Below are 27,139 nucleotides of genomic sequence, written 5' to 3'. Positions count from 1 at the left end.
TAAATGCCAATGTATTCCAAGCAGAGGTACTGCGATACTGTGGACCTACCAACAGCTGGCCTTTGATTCAAGCCGCAGTCGAGGTAGCCGATGACTGGCTCTGAAGGTTTGGGCCGGCTAGGTTCTTCCATCTTTGTCTTTCTCACAGCAGTCATAGTTTTAGGGGTTTGTGGCAGGAAAATGTTGGTTTTTTTAGTAATAGGGCGAAAAAATTTGAGAATTGAAAATGTAATGTTGCTAAAATTGATTTTAGGTTCCTGAGTGTTCAGCATGCAAATTATTATGGAATAAGAAATGGATGGCTTTGGAATAAGGCCAAAGGCCAAGAATATGAAAATAATGGGGTATCGGAACGGGGAAGCGACGAATGTCTGCCACTCATGAGGACTTTCTAGTGAGTTGGGTGTGAATTTAAACAGTCCCGATTTTCTACATATAACAAAATCAGTAGTCACTATTAGCTCTCTAGACAGTCAATTAGTCAATGTCTATGGTAATACCATTCTGCCCATTATGTAAACGAACACTGAACAATGTTGAATTTGATATAACTTACAGAAAGCGCATTTCAATCTGAAAAAAGTTGAATAATCATTGCAAACCCGAAAATTTTAACTTGATGACGAACGTTTATCGAAATTAAAAGATTCCGGAGGCAGTGTCTCCAAAACAGTCAAATAATTTAAGAAGCGAGGGTGACAGTTAGGTACTGAAATATTTGTTACGTCTGAATAATATTGTTTTTTCAGAGCAAACTCCATAATTCAATATAATTATTCATCTCTTTCCCAAAAACACGAAATTTATTAAATTAAATTAAAGATACTGCCGTAAACATGTCTTTAGAAACAATTAGCAGATATCAAATGTATTTTCATAATTTCGAAACATTTCTCAACTCAACCCAACTTTCCCAAACGTTTCCGAGAATATTCCTCTTCCATTAGGACCAATTTGAAAATATTAAATATGAAATTATGACAAGAATCAACAACGTTCGCCGTCCATGGAAATTGATGACTGTGGTCTTGTTTATTTTGTCGATTCTCGCAGCACATAATATTCCCCGCCATTATTAAAATGACAAGTTTAACAACTTTTCGGTGTTAACGACCCGCACAAATGAAATTTATAACTTTTCCGCAAATATTTTGCTAGCATTCGGGCTAACATTGTGTCGCCTGGAAATTAGTTGTTATAATTTTAGAAGCACTTATGTTTCGTGTGTGGTCTCGATGCTCGGTAATTGCAAAGCAATACTAGAACCATATCAAATCTATTAAAATTTATGTTCTCTCTTCTGCGTCGCAATGAAATCGGTAACAAATTATGGATACGAAAATAGAAGAGAAGGTCGCGATAAATATATGTATACATGGAAAACCAAGATGTCCCAGTTAACATTTCTTCCTCCAACTCCAGAATGACTTGCCCTTACATTCTCCGATGAGTGAGCGTAATCTCAATTTGATTATCTCAAAAGCGATTTGCACCCGCGCCAATTAAATCCTCGTATGTTCTATCTGTCAATATTGAGTTGGGGATTCTATGCTTATCATATAGCAAACAAAGCAACCAAGTGTTCGTTGTAAAGATCGTACAGCCTCCTTACTGGTCCTAGTATTCGTCGTAGGATGCACCAGTTTCTTCCTTTATCTAGGAATGAACTTTTCCTGATGTTACTTTCAGGAGGACCGTGTAATCTACTTCTTTGTCCGTAAAAATGTTGTTCTGTTTTTCTCCTTCTTTACCAAGATATACCACTAAATAAATTAGCCTATCAGAGTGACGTAAAACGGGGCATGATATTACGAGTCGAATTATGCGGCCTTCGCCGTATTTTTCCCCAAACACCTCGAATTCGTGGATCATCTCTATGGTTTTTGGTGTGACTAGTTATCGCACTATTCTCGTTTACATTAATAGGCAGAATATCAAAGGCGTTTTAATCGGTAGTACCTCATTAGAATGGCGTTGAACAGCCGGCGGAAAACCTGAAACGCAGCTACATATATATTTTAACATCATCATCATCAACGGCGCAACAACCGGGATCCGGTCTAGACCTGCCTTAGTAAGGAACTCCAGACATCCCGGTTTTGCGTCGAGGTCCACCAATTCGATATCCCCAAAAGCTGTCTGGCGTCCTGACCCACGCCATCGCTCCATCTCAGCAGGGTCTGCCTCGTCTTCTTCTTCTACCATAGATATTGCCCTTATAGACTTTCCGGGTGGGTTCATCCTCATCCATACGGATTAAGTGACCCGCCCACCGTAACCTATTGGGCCGGATTTTATCCACAACCGGACGGTCATGGTATTGCTCATAGATTTCGTCGTTATGCAGGCTACGGAATCGTCCATCCTCATGTAGGGGGCCAAAAATTATTCGGAGGATTCTTCTCTCGAACGCGGCCAAGAGTTCGCAATACTTCTTGCTAAGAACCCAAGTTTCCGAGGAATACATGAGGACTGGCAACGTCATAGTTTTTGTACAGTAAGAGCTTTGACCCTATGGTGAGACGTTTCGAGCGGAACAGTTTTTGTAAGTTGAAATAGGCTCTGTTGGCTGACAACAACCGTGCCCGGATTTCATCATCGTAGCTGTTATCGGTTGTGATTTTCGACCCTAGATAGGAGAAATTATCAACGGTCTCAAAGTTGTATTCTCCTATTCTTATTCTTCCCGTTTGACCAGTGCAATTTGATGTTATTGATTGGTTAGTTTTCGGTGCTGACGTTGCCACCATATAATTTGTCTTACCTTCATTTATGTGTAGCGCAAGGTCTCGCGCCGCCTGCTCAATCTGTATGAAGGCAGTTTGTTCGTCTCGTGTAATTCTTCCCATGATGTCGATATCATCAGCATAGGCCAGTAGTTGGGTGGACTTAAAGAGGATCGTACCTCTTGCATTTACCTCGAAATCACCGATCACTTTCCCCAGGGCCAGGTTAAGGAGGACGCATGATAAGGCATCCCTTTGTTGTAGACCGCTGTTGATGTCGAATGGTCTTGAGAGTGATCCTGCAGCTTTTATCTGGCCTCGCTCATTGGTCAGGGTCAGCCTAGTCAGTCTTATCAGTTTCGTCGGGATACTGAATTCTCTCATGGCCTTGTACAGTTTTACCCTGGCTATGCTATCATAGGCGGCTTTAAAGTCGATGAACAGATGGTGCAACTGGTGTCCATATTCCAACAGTTTTTCCATCGCTTGCCGCAAAGAGAAAATCTGCTCTGTTGCTGATTTGCCTCGAGTGAAGAATCTTTGGTATGAGCCAATGATGTGGGGTTATCCGGCCTAGCCAGATAGCGGAGAATATCTCATAGATGGTACTCAGCAACGTGATACCTCTATAATTGCTGCATTGTGTGATATCTCCCTTTTTATGTATGAGGCAAATAATGACTCGCTGCTAATCGTCAGGCATTGATTCGTCGTCCCATACCTTGTGACTCTTTTTGTGGCCGTATCCATGATAACGTTCTTCAGGTGATTGTGAAGATCATTTGTTGATGCTTCATCCCCAGGTCCTCTGTTGACTGCGATTATTGCGGCATCCATTTCCCTCCTATAGGTGTCGCGGAGAGCTGTGTTGTGGATGGCTTCAGTGTTAACTCTCACCTGATTGTCAGAGGGGATTCTGGTTGTTATTCGAGCTCGGAGCACGATGCCAACGAGATAGTGAGCCGAGTCTATATTGGTCCCCCTATGTGTTCTGACATTCATCAAGGCGAAAGGTGGCGGCGTTCGATCAACACGTGGTCAATTTGGTTGAAAATGGTCCCGTCTGGAGAGGCTCACGTATGTTTGTGAACCGCTTTCCAGGCAAACCAGGTACTTCCAACAGCCATTTCGTGCGATACTGCTAACTGGATAGTGCGCAATCCGTTATCATTGGTATCCCTATGTAAGCTATGGGAGCCGGCGTATCGCCTGAATACGGGCTCCGTCCATACTTGACTGTGGAAATCTCCAAGTATGATTTTGATATCATACCTGGGACAGTCTTCGAGGGTTCGTTCTACTGCCTTGTAGAAGGTATCCTTCTCCGACTTTGCAGGGGAGTGTAAAATTTTGTTTCACCGAATAGAGTCTGTGATGAGGACCTTTGAAATTCAACAAAAATTCCATTTAGAAGAAATTTATGTATTTCCGAAAATGGTATTAAATTGGCGATTATATGATTGAGGGACGGGAAAATTACAATTTTGTTAGGAAAATCAAGCTTTTTGACACTATTCACAAAAAACGCTATAATTCCATGGACCAATTTCCCTCAAAGAACTTGTAGTATCCATTATTAAAATTTCTACCACAATGAACAGGCACCCTGTATAACCGGATTGGCTTGAGGCGAAGGGGGGTTAAGCTGAGTCTCGAAAGATCCCGCAAGGAGTTGCCCTTTCCTAATGTTGCTGCAGATGGGTTCCCGGCTCATGGGAAGAGCGGAGTTGAGGGATTTGTGTTTGCCTATTAGCCTATTAATATGTTGAAGCATATTTAGTCTGGGTTTAATGTCTTGACTTTAATGTGTAACATGATATCATGAGGATTTGAATTGTATTGAAGCTTATCGACTTATGGGCGAATGATCTTGTGGTGGACATTACTCCCTTTTATGGTTGAAGGGACGAGGAAGGTAACTGCAAAATGATCGGAAATGCCTTGTAGAGTCTTGCAAGATCAAGTAGTCTATGGATTGACTACTGTGTCTTGCCGGTGAATCTAGCAAGACCATGTCAACGTAGGCTGGCCAGTAAGGTTCTTATATCCATTTGAGTAGGGTTTTATATCTTGAGTTCAAATCGCCGCCGAAAATGAGATTAGATTTTAGCTGAAGATTTTTAGGCCTTGACACTATTGCTTAGTGCGAGGATTGCATTTGAAATAGACGGAGACTAGCAAAATCTGCCAACAATCAGTGATTTTTACTATTGGCCGCGGTGAAAATGGTGAGCAGGGTTTCAATGATAACTTCCTCAAAAAGATAGTCTTTCCTGACCAAAAAGGCAGCGCTAGCTTTGATGTCATTGCTCTGGTTTTCGAAACACAGGCAACGTCTGCTTTCAGAGTATTAATCAACACCTGCGTTTGGCATGTGAGATCGGGGACGCTGAGTTAAATGTGACTACATTTAATTCTATAAGGTACACTTGGTTTGGCGAAGCTTTGTGATATCTATGTCATTGACGGTTTGACTCACGCAGCCTGCTGGCAACCATTTCTTTGCATCTGGGCATCCGTGTAACTCGCGGGAACAGTTTGGGCAATATGACCTTGGTAGTTGAAACTGTTCACTTGTTCCACTCTACTCCATGTCTTATCTTTCCTAGTGTTACTTTCTGCTGAAGAACGTAGTTCGCTTTGAACACCTTATTGCGCTCTTGAGTGTGCTCCAATGGGCGACGAACCGTCTGGATTGTAATTTCTACGGTGGTTTTCACTATGTGCAGCTTTATCCTTTCTCGTGATAAAATTAGCCGCTGTTCGTAGCTGTAATTGGGGGTATCTCTTCTGGGTCGGTTTCTCTGTGGACAATAAGGGACTCCTAGCCCGTTCTCTGTAATAACACTGCATATCTTAACCGGATCATCGATGGAATCAGTGCAAATTAATGTCTTTTCGCCCTTAATGTTTGTAAGAGAGACCTTCAAACTCTGCATTTCAGGGATTTTGAAAAAACTAGATATATTCAACCTGTATCCCGTAATAAGGGGGATCTTGTCCTTTTTAAGGTTTTGTGTGAAACAAAACCAAAATCGATTCAACGTCTGTCTGCCCGTCTGTCTCTCAGTCACAACCGATTTACTTGGAAAAGAGTGTACCGATTATCACGAAATTTCGCGAAAATATGTGGTTCATGCGTTCCTTTACATGTAGCGAGTGTTTGAAGGGAGCTACGCATACATATGAAAGGGGGGGTGTATATTTTTATTTTTCACAGAATGTAGTCATGTGGATTATCAAATTAAAAGGCTCGATTAGTACACTTTTCCAAACTGTTTCTATTTGCGATATTATATAAAACACATTGGAATAACGGCTCAAAATGTACGCCCTAAAAAGTGAAACAGGTTTCGTTCTCCGAACCTATCCAACCGAAAAATCAGAAAGAAATCACATATTAGCATATTACCATGTTTTATAAATTAAACGGAACCCCCCTTGAGTTCACTCCAGACGTATAGAATTTGACATCAACATAGGCGATACTAGGACATAATTCTGAAAAGTTTGAAAGCAACTCAAACATTATCAATAAAATTATTGAAGGTCATAGTTTCGCATTTTAGGTAAATTCATTGCCCTCTAAGACGTATATGACGCCGTGGAAATGAATTTATATGACCGGCGGTGTCCATGGGGAGATTTTAGTTTTCCTTTCTTGGGTTTTTAAGTTCTTTTGTTTGGCTTAGTACTGTTTTGGATAGGGGGCTTTGAACTGGAGGCTACCGACGCACAATTTACAATTTTAACACTCTGTGTCCTGTTTTTTCGTGTCCTGCGAAGTCGAATTCGTTGTCATCGTTGTCGCTGTTTTCGTTGATGATGACTTCAACAAGCATGGTGTCCATAACCTAAGCTCGTCTTTAATAGTCCTCTTATTGGCTACTAAATGCTAAGCTTTTCCTTAAATTAGAGAGAAACTTTGTACTTACTTCTTTTTCGATAAAAAACTGCGTCCCAAAAGGCGACTAGAAGCGATAGAAGAAACCTGCAAATGTCGAACCATATTTATGCTTGGAAAATCGTCACCTTGCATCATAGGGGCTAATGTTTCGACTACGATCTTTCGTTTTTGTCAATGGCTTATGATGGGATTCTATAATAGGCGAACGTTCATTGGTGACGCTATCGAGGACTCCTACAGTGCTCAATTTCTCTAAGCTCAGCGGTAATTCCAGCGGTACAGGCTGGACACTCTGATATTAACAGAGGTAAGATACCGAGACTTTTTACAGAACCCATTAACCCTATGTGTTATGTACATTAGCACTTCAGGCATATACCCCGCAAAATGCGGACTACGCATAAAAGGAAGTGGAATATTATCTCATTTCAAATACACAAAACACTTCACACCTAAAGCAAGGATTTTCGATTTGCTTTAATTTGCTGGTTTCCTCCTAACCTCTATTCCCAACTTTTACATCTTTACAGGTTCACCTATAATATCTTCGCCCGTTCCGCATACAATTTTAATACGAGAGATAATTAAGGCCCAAGAAGACTATATGGAGGAGATCCAACTACCAGCGTATGCTTAAAGATTTCATGGAGAAGGAAAATCATTGCCCATTTTCGGCCGCAATGGGAGTTACGCGATCAAAATTCCGCGCTTAAGGACTGATGTTAGTGCCGTGTATGTCATGCAGTTCATTGGTGAGCGTTCACGTGGCTGCGAGTTGTTGCGAGTACGTGGCAGTATCCGTCATAACAATAGACATTACACAGCTGTTTATGGCTTGCCACATCCCAGTGGGAGCCAAAGGCAGAGCTTTCTTAAAGATTAATTTCGGATTAATGGTAATGGATATTAATGGAATCACTGAGAGAATGGTGCTTCAAAATTCGTCTATTGGAAGCTTGGTGGAAGCAAACATGAGCAACATTCTCGGCAATAGATCCATATTTGCTCTCTCGAAGTGAGGAGCAAATGGGTAAATGTATCCAAGAAAACATTATTAAAATTGGTCAATTGTCTGTTTGTAGCTCTCACTTTCCTCAGAAATGGTTATACCTATTGACACAAATTTGGTAAGGAGATTGAAACTGCGAGCACCCACGCACGTGATAGGGCCATCCTCTGAAACTACCCAACCCGCTGGTCTGGGGCTCAAAATACCTTCATACCGATATCGGGTTAAGTAAAGTTCTTTTTCTTTTTCCTCAGCCTTTGCATCGTTCACAAGCGGAGTTGGCTCGTCGTGATCGGTTACGCCATTTTGTTTCACCAAAAGTCTCACCTGGATGCAATCGTGAGGCTTTTAAATACCCATCCAGCGTATCTAGCCACCAGGTCTTTTGGTTGCTTATCATCGATTTCGATATTCAGACCCGTCTTATCAAGTGAATTCTCGTTAGCGCGAAGTATGTAATTATACCATCAAAGACGTCTCTCTCCCGATTTTACCGTGCAGACACTTGTTTTTTTTTGCTTGGAATAATTTACTTTCGTCCTGACGCCGTCAATGCGATAGGAATCCTTGCCCATTTCTCGACAGGACCTGGGCCCGTCCTGCCGCATCGACTGAGGTGGGTGCCCTAGCATTTCTCCGAGACTTGTTACTGTTTTTATCGACGCCGAAGAGAGATCAGGTAGGATTAGCTAAGTGCAATAATTCCAACTATACTTTATTCGTCTCTTTCCCTGATCTCAAAATTTTGTTTTTATTTTACTAAGGATAGTACAAAGTGCGTTGCTCAAACCCTCCTCCTTTCCCTGGGCTTGGTAACAACATGGTATGTAAATAGCATGGCGAAGTTCGCTCAAGTAAAGTTAATATCATAAAATTGTAAAATTTGCTGGTAGTATAAACTATGATATAAAGCACCAAGTTTGATAACTATTTCGTTATTATTGACGAAGTTATAGTAGGTCAAAGTTGTCTCTTTTGTGTGATCCGTGAGAGCCGGATGAGCCGGAAGTATCATCTTGAATATTCTTTTTAAGGTTTTGTGTAAACACAAAACCTTATTAAAATCGGTTTACTGTCTGTCTGTCTGTCGGTCACATGCATTTCTCTCGGAGATGGTTGAAGCGATTGGCACCAAATTTGGTGGAAAGGTGGGAACTGTCAACGCTCACGCATATAGTGGGTTACATCCTTTTACGTCGAATTTAAGGGGGGGGGGGGGGGGGTGGGGTCCCCATACATGCAAAAAGGGGGTGTAAATTTTTTTTTCATCAAATATAGTCATGTGGGGTATCAAATTAAAGGTCTCGGTTGGTACTTTTCGGAGCCGGTCTTAGTTTTGACATTTGTTGAAAAGGTGGGGAGTACGGGGGGTTGAAAGTGACCATTTTTTAACCAACCCATTTTCAGAAACTACCCAACCGAAAAATCTTAAAAAAATCAGGGGGCTGTCAATATATGGTGCCTAGCTGCTCCGAAATACCCTTCATACCGATACCTGTTCAAATAAAGTTAATAATTTTACATTACTATAATTTTTAGTAATTGACAGGAAAGCCCCCTTAAGTTCACCCTAGAATCGCAAAATTTTACAGCAATGGTCCCGCCAAATTTGGTGAAAATCGCACTATTACTAACAACGTTATACTAGGTCAAAATTGTCGCTTCTCTGCAAATTCAAGACTATGAATGTCAATATCACTTGAAAGTGGGAATTTTCACATAATATATGCATACTACATACTAAGGGGACAACTGCACACTCAAATCTCTTTATAAAAGAAATACACAAAACCTTTAATACCTGAAGTGTCTAGCTTCCGGTTTCCTGACTTGTTTTTAAATAGCCTGCGTTAAAAAGTAAGGGTTACCCATATATACAAGTGTGATCTCATATTTTTTATTCTGTAATTTCCTGTTCTGCCGAAGCGAAGAGTGCGTATATTTTGTAAAAATTCAAGCATTCGCCATTCGATAAAAACTTAATATCCATCATCAATTATAAAACGCATGCCAAGAATATTAATTCATCTCATAATTTGTGCATTTAGTAATTGGCCATTTTATAATGAGGTCTAACTTGTACATATATAAAGAGACAATCATTGTCGCGCGTAATTGGCTGTTTAATTGGTCCTTAAAATGATTTATGTCTCTTGGGTGGACTCGTTCTTGAGGCATGCCGTAGGCTGAATGATATTCTGCAATGCAGAATCCTCCTACATAAACATGTACATATTCACAACAAAACGTTCAACGGATGCCATCATCATCATTGGAGAATATTTTAGTAAGGAATGATGGAATAACTAACGATGCGAATTAGTCTTCTAATTATCTTCTAAATTGTGTAATGTCTCCCTATAGATGTGATTTCATGTCCCATAAAATCACAATGATCTCGTTGACTTTACGCCAGAAAATAATTTTAATGTAACGAACCTTCTTAAAAATTTACAAATCTCAGATATCTCAAATAAGATTTAATTGTCACGGTGTCTCTTACGCATAGCTAAACATCTGGTTTCACAACGTTACGGTTTCTAGAAGAAGAACTGAAGCATATCTTATAGGCTGAAAATTTGTCTGCAGTTATTTTTCTTTTGCTAGTGGTGGGAACTTGTTTTAAGGCTTTGTCCAAAGCAAAGCCCTATTGAAATTGTTTCACGGTATGCCTGTTTGTCTGTCTGTGATAGCCACCATCACAAGCGATTTATTCAGAGGTGGTTATAAGTATTCGCACGATATTCGGCGGAAATGTTGGAACTACCAACTTCCAAATTGGTTGTATAGTATTACTTTATGTTAGGTAGGTTCTGCTAGATAGATTTCGGACTAGTTATTAACTTCGACATCAGCTGTACAACTGCACACTTAAAGCGACTAATTCCATTATTAAACAAGTCGGGAAACCGAAAGCTAGGCGCTTCAGGTACGAAAGGATTTGCGTATTTCTTTTTTAAAGAGATTTGTCCCATTAGTATATAGCACGTAATATACACATATATTATGTGAAAATATCCCCTTTGACCTAGTATATTAGTAATAGTGTGATTTTCACACATTCATTTGGTAGGATCATGCTATATGCTATAATCTACATTGCTTTCGTCATTCTAGGTTCAACTTAAGGAGGGTTTTCCTGTCAATTACTAAAAATTATAGTAATGTACTATTATAAACTTTATTTGAACAGGTATCGGTATGGAGGGTATTTCGGAGGCTAGGCACCATATAGTGGCAGCCCCATTATTTTTTTCAGATTTTTCGGTTGGATAGTTTCTGTGAATGGGTTCGTTAAAGAAATGATAAATTTCAACCCCCCGCACTCCCCACCTTTCCAACAAATGTCAAAACTAAGACGGCTTCGAAAAGTACTAACCGAGACCTTTAATTTGATACCCCACATGACTATATTTGATTAAAAAAAAAATTTACACCGCTCTTTTGCATGTATGGAGACCCCTCCCCCTTAAATTCCACGTAAAAGGATGTAACTCACTAGATGCCTGGGAGTTTACAATTCCCAGCTTTCTACCAAATTTGTTGTCAATCGCTACAACCGTCTCCGAGAAAAATGCGTGTGACGGATAGACAGACAGGAAACCGATTTTAATAAGGTTTTGCGTTTACACAAAACCGTAAAAAGTTATAGTGGCCTGTTTCGATAAAAATTGACTGCATCTCACCATATGCGTTGAAAGTAAAGAATCTATAATAGCATACCTAATACATATATGCTACAAATTATGTGCAAATACAATCGCCGTGCTTCTAAATATATACAGTGGCTCAAAGTGAAACTCGGAAACTAAGACGTTTTTTTCTTTATCAGGCCATTAAGAGGATAAGGAAAGACTACAAACCACCGATCATTTTTTTTATTTACAAAGCTTTGCTCATATACATATATATTAATAATAATTGTTGGCGCAACAATCCAATTGGAGCAGGGCCTTGAAGTGTGTTGGAGCACTTCATTCAAGACCGTAACGGTACACTATAGAATAGCCTGTAGGAGGAAATGTGGTCAGCATTGCGCTCGCCCGAGATTATTACCCTGATTCGACTCAGGTACTCATTCACTACTTGTAAAGTAATTAAACGCACAAATATAAAAAGAAACACAAAATAATTCCGTCACTTTGTCTTTATTTCTCAAGATCTACACTCTTCTATATCTTCTTTTATTCAACTCTTTCACGGCGTATCTTCGATTGAGATCCTTTCTTATCTTAAAGCGTAAAACTGGACAAGTGGAAGGGTTTCAAGCTAAACCTGTTTTCACACACACATATTCACCACACACATGTATTATTGGAAGATCTCCGTCGAGATCTGTTCCCAATTTTCTCATTTGTGTAGGATTGCAAGTTATGGCAACAAGTTAGTACGTCTACTAATTGCGTGTTACCATGCTCGTCCTACACGTTTAACTAAACCTCTTCCACGACAATTATTACATAGTTTTCATCCGATTGCGCATTGATAATCAATGAGTCGGAGACACTTTAACTCTCATTGCACATTCCGAATACGAAATAAGTGAGAGACATACGAGTAGAACTCATATTTTGTCTCAGTTTTAGCTTTTTACACATTTCGATTTCACCACTTAACACTACTCATATACAAATAACTAAAAAAGCTAAAAACGGAAAACTAAAACATCCCTATGGACGACGTCATCATCACATAAGTTGATCCTATATGAGCAGGGATGTAGGATTAACTTATGTGATGATGACGTCATCATACACGTTTTAGAGTGCGATAGATTTACGTGAAAAGCGAAACTTATAACTTTGTTAACAATAGTTGAATTTCATTCAACCTTCGCGAGGTTATGCTTTATATTATTCTTTACACCGTTGCAATGCATTTCTAGGATGATTAAGGAGAATTCTGGGTTAATTTGTAAAATATAGTAACATGCTATTTGAACGTGAAAAGCAAGCCGAACTTTTGTATTAACTTGCTAGACTGACCTAAGATCATCCCGGGTATTTACCCGAAAAGCCTAGAAATTTGGCCAAATTGAACATGAAAGTCCACCAGTAAATATTGAAGCTCCACTAAAGTGTCCCGTCGACTCGCGCTTGCAACCTTCTTTGCTAGCCAGGCTTGCGAATTTGAAAGGGTCCTTTTGAGCACTTCATTGCCTCACATGTCAGTGGACACGTAACTGACACGTGGGTCTGCACTGGAACCCAAAAAACATACAAACATGGAATATCACGCGGGTTATGTTTTTACTTTTCGTAAGAACTTAAAAAAAATTATTTTATTTGGGCAACCGGCCCAGTTGAAATAATAACTCAATTTTATTATTATATTAATCGCACTTTATTAAATAACTTGACAATGAACGATGAAGAGCCACTTAGCAATGCATTGGAGTGACTAAGCACTGAATGAACGAATGAATAACGAAGCACTGAATAACTAACTGAATGACCAGCTGACCTGTCTGGAACTCTTCTTTATATACTTTTGCTTGATACTATTTATTAGTTTCTTATCAGTTTATTCTCAGGATCAAAAATCTTAATTGAATTTAAGCGGATGTGATTAAAATAAAATAAAAGGCACATGCGAAATGCGTTTTGGCTGTAATCTGGATATCAACGTCTGGAGATTCCGGATCTTTATATCAGTTTAGTCGGGGCAGCGGTCACGATCGGACGTGGCAAGCAGCAAGGAGAAGATTCTTCAATATCTGGAACATCTTGAACCGACTTCGATCGCCAGGCAGCTGAGACGGAGGAGCGGAACAAAAAAATTTTCTTTTCAAAATTTTGCCGACAGACGTTAGCCGGATGGAAAGCATACATTTTTATACTTTTTTTTCTTTTCTCCACAGGTGGAAATTTCGTCTCCAGCCAAGAGTACTGCAGGTAAGAGCAGCAGAGAAAAACAAGGAAATGTGCGCCAAGAGGACGAAGACCGAGGGGGCCCTGACGAAGAGGGGGGCCCGAGCCCCGGAGACGAGACCCGAGGAGACTTGCTCGAAATCATCAGTATGTTGAAGGAGGAGATTGCAGAAGTCCTTGCAGAGCTCAGGGCGGAAAGACAAAAACGGCAGGAAAAGGAAAACCTGCAACATCAAACCCAACAACCGATTGAAGTGGACGACATCGTGGGATGTGTATCTGCTTTCACCGAAGCCGTATTAGTAGAAACAGGCAACATCGAAGCCGCAATATCGGAGGACGGGAACCAACTTTGTCACAAGGCGAAAACCAGAAAAAAACTAAGGTCAGTGCAAAAGTGTTAAGATTATTGGAAGCACTCCCCAGGCCAATATCACCCCAACCCCCGCCCAGAAACCCAAAAAACCGAAAACACCGGTAATTAATGGATACTTACTGCTAAGGTCCCTTAAGGCAAAATGGATAAAAACAACGCTAAAGAATACGAAGGCAGATAAGACCCTTGTTTTCGCCGAATCCATCGAGGATCACGGTAAAATCTTTGCTTTTATCAAAGAGCAAGACTTCAGCGCCACACCTAGTACCCCTCAATCACTGAGAACGTAGTCCTTCATTATTCGAGGATTACATCGGGAAACCCATGCTGCGGAAATTCTTGCGGAGCTCAAAGCGGAGCATCCGGAGCTAAAAATCCAATCAGGGGCCAACTTTCTGACAAGCAGGATAAAGCCATCCATAAAGAGAATCTTACGCTCCCAATTAAGTCTGAATCGGGACTTTTCATAGTGACCTTCGAGCCCTCTCAAGAGCTCAACGATGCCTCCAAGGTGAAGTACATACTGCACCAGAAGGGTACCCTAGAAAAAATAAGGCCGTTGGAACAGACGCAATGTTTCAACTGCCCACGCCCCACAACGGAGGTGCTGCATTGCTGTTACTGCGGCAAAGTCGGACATCCCGCCAGCTACCGCGGTTGCCTCCATACAAAGATATGCTGACCCTAAAAGAGGCTGCCAAAGCCCGCAAAACTAGAGAGGCACAGCAAACTAAACAGTCAGTAGCACAACTGTCGCAAAATTTGGCCAAACCGGGCGTATCTTACACCCAAGCAACTAAAAGGTCGCTGCCCCGGTTGACTTCTGCACCTCCACCTCCAAGAATACCGTCTCTCCCAAACCAACCTGCTGCGTTCCGTGAATTGGATAGAGCTCTTGCTTCAGCCGCCACAAAGGAGCAACGGCAATTCGCCGCCATCAAACTCATCCTTAGTCTATGGAGTTAAATATCGTTACTTTTGACTCCGCGTCAATTTATCTCGCGCCCAAAGTGCCACTACCCAGGTGCTGGTCGACTCTCTCAAAGCAGACATTTATTGCGTTTCGGAGACTCATCTTAAAACAGAGATAACGTGAACTTCACCGGATATGGTGGCAGTCCGTAGCAAGGAATTAACCCGCAAACTTACTGACATTAAGCCTGGTGCTGATATCTTCCAAAATATCAACAGGTTAAGAGGGAAACACAAAGCCCGCAATATTGTTCTAACGTAAAACAAAGTGCGAGTCTGCAGTGATGCTGAGAAAGCAAAAACACTTGCGGAATTCGGCAGCTCAATGCAACACTTCCTAGCAACAGAACGTGTTTTTCTGCCCAGAACTCTTCCAACAAGCTTACAGATTCGAGCAAATTCCTGAGTTTAGCACAACTCACAGCTATTACCCATAACCTTAAAGGTAAGGCGTCAGCAGGCCCAGACGGAATTACGAATTTCGTCTTAAAACCTTCCGATAGTTCCTACTTGCGGTTTTTAATAACTGCATTATTAAGGGCTACTTCCCATCCACCTGGAAAGTAGCCAAAATTATAGCCTGGTCCCATTCTATACAACATTTTTACTGCTGATGTCCCCTCCCCTGAGGTCGGTACAGAACTTATGCAATGTGCCGACTATACACTCGTCTACTCCTCCAATTTTCGACCAAGCAAGGCAGTTAACGAAGTAGAGGATTACTTGGTTGATCTCTGCCACTATAGCTGGGGTATTAAAATTAATTCAGCAAAGACACAAGTCTGCATCTTCAGAAGGAAATCTAGATACTTGGGATCTAGATCCATCCCCGGGAAGGCTAAACGCCTGAAAATGGAAATCGTGAATACTATAGTAAGAGGGTCGAAATCTATCCAATATCTAGGAATCAATTTCAATGAATTCCTAGGATTTAACAATCATGTGAAACTCACTATTGGCAAAGTAAATGGTGTATTGGGTAAGATCTACTTTCTTCGTAAAAAAATGGGTCTAAGCACGAAAACTAAGCTGATCCCATACAAGACTCTCATCAGACCCCCCCACCCCCCTTCGAAAGTCATGGATAAATGCATGTCTTTCGAACGCCGTATATTGACACATTGCACTGGATTGTCTTACAATTGGAAGACTAAGAAGTGCGGCAGGAACGCCGAAGTATACCGGTGAGCAAAGATAGAACCCATTAGAGAATATATTCTCAGCATTACGGAGCGGTTTTTCAATAAATTCGAAAATCATCCAAAACCAAAACTTAGAAGACTGTATGAGAAGATAAAAACAATCCCACTAGCGACTTTCTTTAGGCCGTGCCAGATACTTAACTCTGACTTAAAAGCAATAATCCTGTCCCCCTTCGACACACCTTGCCTGGTAGGAGTGCAAAGAGGCTAAGCACTATATGAATGTAAAGTGCAAATAGTAGGATTAACCATTTGCATAAGTAGGAACAAGTGGTAATAAGGTAGATGTAAGTAAGTAATATAAACCTTCTCTCGTCATTAGTGCGGACGCAGTTTTGCAAACAGGTTAAGTAATGTTTTACACAATAAAGTTAAATACAGAGAAGGTCGGGTAGGTCAAACAATGTATAGCCACCCATTGTAATAAGCTAGCTAAGCTAAAGCTAAGCTACTTGTAGGTAAAATGTATTAGAAGTACGACACTATTTTCTGAAAATATCATAAATGAAACGGATGAAATTAAATGATGTTTATATAACCAGGTTTCTAATTAAGAATGTAAAATTGAGGCAATGTTGCAAGTTATTAAGGAATAAGTTACCCTTGGCATAAAGGCGTGATTTCGGTATCTATGGATAGCTGAGGAGTGGGTTCATGCGTAATTCGCGTTATCGGAAGATAACATGCTGGCTAAAACCGCAGTACATCTAATAAGTAGAACCCACACTAAATGGACCGGACTTGCGAATGTATTGGGGAAGCTTATCCGTACACATGATAGGCCCTAAACCACATGTAAATACTTCTAGATGTTAGAGCCTGTGCTATGTACAGATAAGCTCCCCTAATACACTCGCAAGTCCGGAAATATTGAGTGCGGGTACTGCCTATTAGATATACTATGGCTAAAACTATTAGGTTGTTGCACATGAAATGGCCGATTTGGTACTAAAATTTGAAAAAAACTGTAAAGCTTACAAACATTTATTCAATTAATCAAAATAGGTGCCAGTCGATTCTAAACACTTCTCCCAGCGAGACAAAAGAACATGTATGCCAGTTTCGTAGGAGTCTGTCCCTGAAAATTGTTCAGGGATTGATAAACTCGTTGAAGGCAATTTTGATGACCTCTTCATTCCTCAAATGTTATTCCGCCGAAAAATGATCCAAATGCCTCAAAAAGTGGTAATCGGTTGGCGAAAGGTCCGGTGAATATGGTGGATGAGGTATAGTCTCATAATGCATTTCGTTCAACTTTTGAATCGTTGTTCTGGATTCATGAGGTCATGCATTGTCGTGAAAGAGTATCACATCATCTCTGTTGACTAATCTCGGCCGCTGAATACTCAATTTGCATTGCATTTCCTCGTGTTTGGGCACAGTATTTCTGTGCATTTATCGTTTCTCCAAGTTCCAAGAAAGAATAGTGGATAACTCCAGCTGTAGAACACCAAACAGTCACCATTACTTTTTCGAATGGCGGCTCGGTTTCGGCATATTCTTCAGTGGCTCATCAGCATCTAGTCATTGTGCTGACCGGCGACGATTGTCGTATAATATCCATTTCTCATCACATGTCACTATCCTGTGCAAAAATCGATCGCTTCTGTTGCGGGAAAGTAGAGAACTGCAAATTTCCATTCGAAGCGCCATGTTTTGCTCCGTAAGGGCTTGCGGAATCCATTTGTCGAACTTTTTCACCTTTCCAAGTTGTTTGCAAGTGCCGGGAAACTATCGAATAGTGTACGCCCAGTATCTCTGCAATGTCTCTCACAGACTCCTTGGTTTAATGCTCGACTCGAAGATGAGCTTCTTCGAGCAAATCAAAGCAGTAGCGGACAGGGCTGCAGCAGGAGTCGCGGCCTTGAGTCGGCTAATGGCGAATGTCGGCGGCCCTATATCAACTAGGAGACGTCTCCTCATGGGAGCAACGCAGTCCGTCCTTCTCTATGGTGCGGAGGTATGGGCTGATGTCCTTGACAAGGAGGTGCATCGTAAACGCCTCGCTCAAGTGCAGAGGCGGGGAGCTTTGCGAGTGGCGTCTGCTTATCGCACCGTCTCCGAACCGGCTGTGACGGTGATTGCGGGAGTGATCCCCGTTACCCTCCTTGCCAAGGAGCGCAAAGCTATCTATCGCCGTAAGGGCGAAAACTTAAGAGAAGTGGTTGCCCGTGAAGAACGTCAACGCACCCTTAACGAATGGCAACTTTCTTGGCAAAATGAGCCAAGGGGCAAGTGGACTGCGCGGCTCATCGACAAATTAGACCCATGGTTTAACAGAAAGCACGGTGAGATTGATTACTTCCTTACCCAACTTCTAAGTGGGCATGGAGGTTTCCAGTCTTACCTGCACAGGGTTGGGAAGGCGCGATCTCCTGATTGTGTGTTCTGCAATAGAGTGGCGGATGACGCTGAACACACCTTTTTCTCTTGCGAGAGGTGGGACGGCCTCCGTCAGCAGCTTTATGCAGACACAGAGGAGCTCTCTCCAGACAACGTTGTCAGAGAGATGCTGAAGAGCGCTGGCAGCTGGAATCGTATTGCGCATTATGTTCGCGCTCTTCTTACAACGAAGAAGATTGAACTCGACCGGCAGAGGGATTGGACGGTAAGCGGTTCCCTGAACTAACAACTCCCTTCCTCCCCTCCCCTCCCGTTGGTGAAAGAAATTCCTTGACTTGAAGGCTCCTAAAGCCGGGAGAGCGGGAGGGCTAGCCCGAAGTAATGTGTCAAACGGTTCCAGGCTAGTTCTCTGATGACAGGGAGGTGTTTAGTTGGTAGTCCGCCAGCGTGCTGTTGCGGGAGTCCAACACTCTGTGCGTAAACGCATTCACCTACCCTACTCCCAAAAAAAAAAAAATGTCTCTCGCAGACTGACGTGTGTCGGATTCGACTAACAAACGCAGCTCGTCGTTATCAATCGATGGTTCTGGATGTCCACGTGGCTCACTTTGAAGGTTTACGTCGCCTGACTGGAATTTTTCGAACCACCGCCGTGTGGTTCGTTCGCTTCCCGTACCAGCTCGAAATGCGCTGTTAATGGTGGCCTCCGGTGCTTTATAATCGAGTTTGAACTCATACAGAAAAAGTATACGTTCTTGGTTCTTTTCCATTCTTTTTCCCTTTTTATTCACTGTTATCACAACGATGGTCAAAAATGAAATGACTCCTTGTTTAAATGTAGGAGCATTTATACTTCATTATCCGACACCAACAGCGCCAATTGGTGGTGATTGATACAGCAAAATCGCGATTTTTGTTTTGTTGTTCCCATTATCAAATGTACATAGATAGATGATAGTCTTTTCGACCATTTAGATCCCTGGCAATGACGGCAGGTGCCTTCCATTTCATTGTGCCGTCGTATCGCCAGGTGTCTCTCTTAGGGCCAGGTCGATTTTATAGGAAATGAAACGTGTCACCAACTGAGATAAGAGTGAGCTTCATCAGCCGGTCATCAAATCATAGCGTCACGGAAATTCCCAAAAATTGCAAAGTTGACACAAAACTGATTGCATGGGTTACCCAAGCACAGAAGACAGCAATCATTTTTAACGGGTTCACGGGTTTCATGCATAGCGCAGATATCCATGCTTCCTTGCGAAACATTCTTGTGAGGGCTTTCATTTTACCCGTCAAGGTACCAATATTTAGAAAACAGACACAATTGTTGAACTTGAACAAACTTGCATAGTTTCAACTGAGCTGGAAGTATAACCATTTTTCCGAGGCTTGCTTAAAAAGAAAACCATTTACGTGACAACATTGAATGTCTTCTCGTAGTCGGACTATCACAGGACTTATCACCAAGAGAAATGAGGTAGGATTTAGCATAGGGGAGTAATTGAAACTACACTCTTTATTTTTATTTTACGAAGTTTGATATATTGCCAGAAACCCAACTCGCTTGTCTGGCCCCGGAACACTTTGACCTATTTTCCGTCTTTCATCGGTTCTGTAATCAAATTCATAAGCTAATGCCAATATTTCGTGTGATTTCTGCGGAATGTTCCTTTTGCCGTGGTCAAAATTATATAAATTCGAAAGGTTCATTTCTTGAATCATCATCATCAACGGCGCAAAAACCGGTATCCGGTCTAGACCTGCCTTAATAAGGAATTCCAGACATTCTGGTTTTGCGCCGAGGTCCACCAATTCGATATCCCTAAAAGCTGTCTGGCGTCATTCCTTGAATATCAAACCTAAAGTGACCTGATGATGGAGGAACTCGAGCAAACGCAGGGCAATGCATTATTTATGTATAATATCTTCTTTGCACATCCAAAAATCATAAAATTCAGTCTAAAAGTTCAACCTTTACGAGAAGCCTATTGTATTTCAGCCTCTATATTATCAATTGTAAACTTGTTCGCTTTGAAAATAAGAACTAAAAGATATGAAGAGCAGTTCGATGAATAATCAAAAATATAAAGAGCCATCTTTGTACCCTATTACGGGAGGAAGTCAACACGTTGGTCATGTGTAAGTAAGCACCTGCTTCCATCATTTGCCGGAAATTAGTTATGATTTCCAGTATAAATTCAATTTCACCGATCATATCCAGCGAAAATTAACTTCCCAAAATCTCAAATTATAAATTAATGAATTTAAAAAAAATCTCAATTATCTGCGGCTTAGAAAAAAACGGGCAAACCCACAAATGTTTTCTAAATGGACAACCGAAAAAATGATAAATCAATTTTCCTCGGCGCATTGGATAAGGAGGCGCTCTACCATGCAAGAAACACAAAACACCGTGTCAGTTGCAACCACAGGACAAGAAATACCGACATTGACATAACTTACGTGGGACAGCAGCTACAAAAGTGTGAAAGATGTACATACCCTGATCCCTTGCCTGACAAACAAACAGAAAAAACTCGACTGCCTCGTTTTGCAGAAAGGAAAGGAGACTCAATCCCTGGAAAAAAATCACTGGAGCTCATCTTGAGATAATCTATGACGGAAAACAAGATGAAACTGTAAACGACAAATTTGGGAACTGATTTGCCACGGGATTTTTGTTGTCTTCGGGAGTGTGTGGTAAAAAGGAATGTAGGAGGTGAAGATTTTGGTCATATCCCTGCAAGTTGAAATATAAGAAGGAAGCTTCCTCGCTTTTGCTTTCTTTTGTAATCTCCTTTGGATGCATCCATAACAGAACAAAGGATACGTTTCTAAAACTGACAGTCAATAATTTTGTTCACTTCAGGAACACTTTATTTCAAAATCATTGCTCCATACTACCCTATTCTAATTAGGATCAAATAGTGGCGGCGGATCTGAAGGATATGTTCGCCGCCATAAATTACGCACGTGTGGTAGCGAGTGACAGTTTTATGCGCTCTAATGGATTAGTAAAAGCCCTCATTGTATCAACTTTATCATGGGCAACCAGAAGCATCTTATGATTAATTAGCTCTAACCAAATTATTTTTAAATTTGACGGGAACCTCCCAAAATGGATATGCGAACTAGCAAAAAACCCTTCAATCTCTAAATTTTCATTTTGCAGAGGCGACTAATTAAGAAACCGTTAAGCCTAATTTATTTTATATCGTTGCAATTGGCTGAATTTTATTTTAGCCTCAGGGAACAAAAGTCATTGGAACATGAAATACCCAAAAGCAAGGGACTATTTCCCTCTCCCGTAATCCCCAAATCAGAGGGCTACGGTCCTTCAGAAACAACATGCTATTTGTCATGGAGAATACAAGATGCAACAACTGTTCGCTAAGCCCAAGACAAAGTCGCAAATCTTTCCTTCTTTGTATCCGTCGATGGTTTGTTTCCGCAAAGATAAGTTCTAGGTACATTCCAAAACGATTTTGGGGACGACTCAAAGAGGGTCCACGCTTAAATCATATCGCTGCGAGTTTATTTTTTCAGAAGAAATCGAGGATTAGAGGGATTTCTATTATTGATTTATAAACAAGGAGATTTTCTTGTTGTCGCACTGTAGTTATATTCAAACTTGTGTGCATAATATACATTACATGTGTTCATGCACTTGCTCATAAGAATTAAGCACATTTTTCTAGATAGTAAAATAATTTAGGGGCTTCGAAAATTAATAGTCTATACCACCTCATCATCATCATTAACAACGCAACTACCGGTATCCGATCTAGGCCTGCCTTAATAAGGAGGAACTACAGACATCCCAATTTTGCATCGGCGTTCACCAGTTCGTTATTACTAAAAGCTCTCTGGCGTCCTGGCACATGCCATCGCTCCGGCAGGATCCGCTTCGTCTTCTTTTTCTACCATAGATCTCTGCCTGAGATGAAGCGATGGCGTATAGACATTTCGGACTGGATCATCATCATCCACAGGGATTAAGTGACCGCCCATCGCAACCTATTCAGCCACATTTCATCCACAACCAACCGATCGTGGTATCGCTCATAGATTCGTCGTTATGTAGGCTATAGAATTGTCCATCCTCATGTCTAGAAGTTATAGTCTCTAATCTTTATTGTTCTCGTTTGACCAGTACGATTCGATGTTGGTGGTTCTTTCGTTTTTGTTGTTGACGTTGTCACCATCTATTTCGCCTTGTCTTCATTGATGTGCAGCCGAAGACCTCACACCGCCTGCTAGATCTGGATGAAAGCAGTTTGTAAACTTCGGTTCATTCTCCCCATGGTACTCAACACCATCATACCTCTATAATTACGCACTGTGTGATATCTCTCTTTTTATGTATGGGACAGATGATGCCCCGTTGTCAATCGTCAGGCATTGATCCGCTGTCCCACACCTTGAGCATAAGTTTATCAACCGCTTGGTGAAATTTGCCCATAGCGCATTTGTCCATTTTTAAGTAATTCCGTTGTAATTCCATCGGCTTATGATTTTTAAGCCGATGAATTGCACGGGCTGTTTCTTCTATGCTTAGTGGCGGCAGTATTTGTACATCGTTTTCAGTTGGCAGAACTTTCAACTCGCTGACATTCTGGTTGTTGTAAAGTTTATCAAAATACTCAACCCATGGCTTCAGCATGCAGATTCTGTCGAAAATCAGTTTTCCCTCCTCGTCTCGCAGGATGAGCATCGAGATGAATAAAACCTCATTTTGCTGATTCATTGGTGAAGCTTGTGTGCCTGGTGGGGTTGCTCCCAGTATATTTTCAGTTCGCAGATCTGTTGCTTCTCCCAGGCTTCCTTTTCAATCTGTAAAGTCGCTTCCCCGTTCGACTGAATTCGTGATGAACCTCTAGCCGTGCCCGCGTGGCTAGAGATTTATCACGAATTCAATCGAACGGGGAAGCGAATTTACAGATGGAAAAGGAAGCCTGGGAGGAGCAACAGATCTGCGAACTCAAAAAGTACTGGGAGCAACCCCACCAGGCATACAAGCTTCACCAATGAATCAGCAAAATGAGGTATTATTCATCTCGAAGCTCTTGTAAGATTCTAATTCCTCGAGTTGAATGCATTTCACATATCAGCTGTAATCACTGTGCAATAGTTGCTAGCACTATACTTTCCGTTCTACAGTCGCTAGTTTGAACGGGTCGATCGTTGATCCGGCAGTACGGAGGTGGAATTATTGGTCTTATAGACCCTCCGGACTCTCTATAGTCGGAAACATTTTGTTAAAAATTATTTGCTCTAAAAATTTTTCTCATAGGTCTGTAATAACAAAAAAAAAATTACCAGCTTTAGCCAAAAATATTCGCTTTTACATCGCACGAAGATCCCACCCAATAAGCATGTTTCAAACAACACAACAAGTGTGTCCGGTCTCGACCTAATATCTTGAAGCTTAAATGCTTTGCTTGGTAAAACGGTGAAGCTCGGTACTTTGTTGTCTGTCAGCTTATTGAAAATCTTCAGTACCTCCTTCGTCGTTCGGGAGACAATTAGAACTGCAGCTAAAGCCCTCCTAAGGAGACAGACCCCGAACAATTTTTAGTACGAGATCGGGCCATGTTATTTGCGAAGGTGATCGACCTTTAAATCTTCCATTACAATTTTGTAGGCGCTTCCCTATGGATTTATATTCGCTTTGCGCACACAATCTTGCTTCGCTGTGCAGCTAACTTGAGGTTTCTTTGAGCTTTCTTGAAGACACACTGCTTCACGCTTGTCTGGCCCTATGATATGCCGCATGAAGATCAAACAGTTCACTGTTCTACAGATATGAGACCATTTAATGAGGAAACTAAAATGTCCCGACATCGATGAGTTGCATGCCGCCGTGATGCGCTGTGTGAGCTGGAATGGCTCTTTTCGCGGATACGCCTTGTACAGTGGCTGTGGTCCAATTACACATCTGTAAGTGTTTGCTCGTCAATTACTTTCGCAATGTTGGACGAACAGGTTTCCAACCGCTTCGCCTGGGGCCCATGTCAAAGACGATTGCCCGTTACACTGCTCACTAAAGTTCCAGGACATATCCCGAGCTAGTACAGGACTGACTAATTGAAATCATATCTACAACCGAACTGGTGCGTATTAACCTGACTATCGTTAGCAACGATGTCTAACTGCCAAAAGGCTTTCAAGAGACAACGCCTTGTTGCATTCTGTGGATCATACATTAACGAACTTTGGTCTCTCCCCTTTCGCGACTAATCTGTCCAGGGTCTCCTCGAATTCAGCCAACGTCCGGCTTGGAAGAGCATAGCAACTATAGAAGTATATGTTGTCTATGGGTGCCCACACGAACCCAGCTGTACGCTGCCCAAGTCCACCAAGTCCCTTCGCCTAAATGATCAATTAACCATACAATTTTGCTGAGGTTTCTACGAGGCTTGCACCTCCGATACGTTTGTGCTCCGCGAGAGCTAATCTTGGTCGAAACTTCTAGGTAATGCGATCCTTTTGCCACACTGTTTGCATTAGCTAGACTGATCAACTGCAGTTGTAAATTAGCTCCTCAGATGTCCACACTTAAAGTACCTCTTCAAAGAGATTTTCTCTCTGAGGTCACAGATTACCAACGCAATCCAAAAACCTACGCGCATTTTCTGCGCTTGTTCTCCGTTGTTCCACTTTTTATGTCTTTCTAAATCTTAGGTTGGCCATACACGTTCACTTTTAACTAATAGTAATTTAGTTCAAACTGCACAATTGTGCAGTCGAACTTCAGCGTGTGTACTTCAGTCTCAATTCAACTCAACTGGGCAGTGAAGGTTCAACTGTTTGCTGTGTGGGGGTTGAACTGTACAGGTCTTTGTGGTCATGAACAGATTTAAGCCTTTCTTAGTACACCTGCGGAGGGATACCAGTACTAGAAATGATAGGTACCTTTTGGATCAACTTCATCTCCACTTTCTCATACTTTTTGATTGGAAATCAGCTCCTTTGGTGGCGTTAACGAGCGACACGCTCTTGTATTTCTTCCTCCTCCTTTTCCCGATCCCTCTCTCCCCATCTTCAAGTATCCGGTAGGGTGTTAGCTGCGTTGACTACGTTCCACTCCCAAAAGCTGTCGGTACTGAGATTGCGAGTGCTTGCACAGTAAGTTTGCAGTTTTTCTCTTCACCATAGTGGTTTAATGAGACGTACAAACTGCCTTCATCCAGATCGAGCAGGCGGCAATTGGCGCGAGATCTTAGGCTGCACATCAATGAAGGCAAGACAAAATATATGGTGGGAACGTCAGCACCGAAGACGAACCAACCAACAACATCAAACCGCACTGGTCAAACAGGAAGCATAAGGATAGGAGAATATAACTTTGAGACCGTTGACAATTTCTCCTATCTAGGGTCGAAAATCACAACCGATAATAGCTACGATGATGAAATCCGCGCACGGTTGTTGTCACCCAACAGAGCCTATTTCAGCTTACAAAGATGGTTCCGCTCGAAATGTCTCACCATAGGGTCAAAGCTCTTACTGTACAAGACTATGATCTTGCCAGTCCTCATGTATTCCTCGGAAACTTCGGTTCTTAACAAGAAAAATTGCGAACTTTTGGCCGCGTTCGAGAGAAGAATCCTTCGAAGAATTTTTGACCCCTTACATGAGGATGGACGATTCCGTAGCATACACAATGACGAAATCTATGAGCGATACCATGACGTCCGGTTGTGGATAAAATCCGGTTCAATAGGTTACAGTGGGCGGGTCACTTAATCCGTATGGATGAGGATGATCCCACCCGGAAAGTCTATAAGGGCAATATCGATGGTAGAAAAAGAAGACGAGGAAGAGCCTGCTTAAGATGGAGCGATGGTGTAAGCCAGGAAGCCAGACAGCTTTTAGGGATATCGAATTGGTGGACCTCGGCGCAAAACCTGGATGTCTAAAGTTCCTTATTAAGACAGGTCTAGACCGGATACCGGTTGTTGCGCCGTTGATGATAATGATAGTGGTTTATTGCTCTGGGTGTTCTTCCTATAACTATTTTGGCTCACGGAGAGATGTTCTCCTTTCACTTACCCGAACTGCGCATAAACATGCCCATAAACGTACACCTCCCAATGCATACAACTGCATATTTATTCGCATCCGCCGAGCGTTCCCTTATTCGCGCAAATATAATAGTAAAGTACGTAAACTGTAAGGTTCCAGTCCAGAATGAGCAACGTTTAGATTACACTGTTACATGTCACCGAAGAATTTCGATTCAGAGGAGAGAGTGGCTTCTGAGTGCAGTTCTAAAGACGATATTGTGATCGTCATTATTCATTATAAGCTTTTTATAAGCTCGAATTATGCGACCACGTCGTCCTGAATGAATCCCTCCGTTTCAGGAAAGAGCTCCCCAGCACACAGCCATCTGTTCGACAAATGCAAATCGACAAATTCACGTGCTTGCCGTGCATTGCCTTCGACTTCCACTCATCGATCTACTCTTGGTCCGGTTGGTTCAAGTTAAGTGGAGTTAGTCAACAGTCTCCCTTACAGACAGCCGCATGTAAGGGACTCGCCTGCTCTCTGCTGTAAAAATAAGCGCACAGCGGGTCGACATTTGTCTAATCCAAACTCCATCAGAATATCACAGCTGAACAATTCTACTGTTCGCTACAGGCTTCTACGATGGTCGTCAGTACCAGCTTACAACTTGATGTTATCTAAGTATATCAAGTGTGTCAGTTTTCACTTAGGACGTAGGTCA

The 27,139-nt window shown here is 41.8% G+C and overlaps 1 protein-coding gene across 1 annotated transcript in view; it reads left to right on the top strand.

Moving 5' to 3' along the window:
• Positions 1-7,270, top strand: part of LOC119652054 (piggyBac transposable element-derived protein 4-like) — a 99,555-nt gene extending 92,285 nt beyond the window's left edge. The window contains exon 2 of the mRNA XM_038055989.1: positions 7,164-7,270. Coding sequence (XP_037911917.1) covers positions 7,164-7,270 — 107 coding nt within the window. The remainder of the gene's footprint in view (positions 1-7,163) is intronic.
• The last annotated feature ends 19,869 nt before the right edge of the window (positions 7,271-27,139 follow it).

Source organism: Hermetia illucens, chromosome 3, assembly GCF_905115235.1.
Source record: "Hermetia illucens chromosome 3, iHerIll2.2.curated.20191125, whole genome shotgun sequence".
Taxonomy (NCBI): domain Eukaryota; kingdom Metazoa; phylum Arthropoda; class Insecta; order Diptera; family Stratiomyidae; genus Hermetia; species Hermetia illucens.
This window is presented reverse-complemented; position numbering and strand designations above follow the sequence as displayed.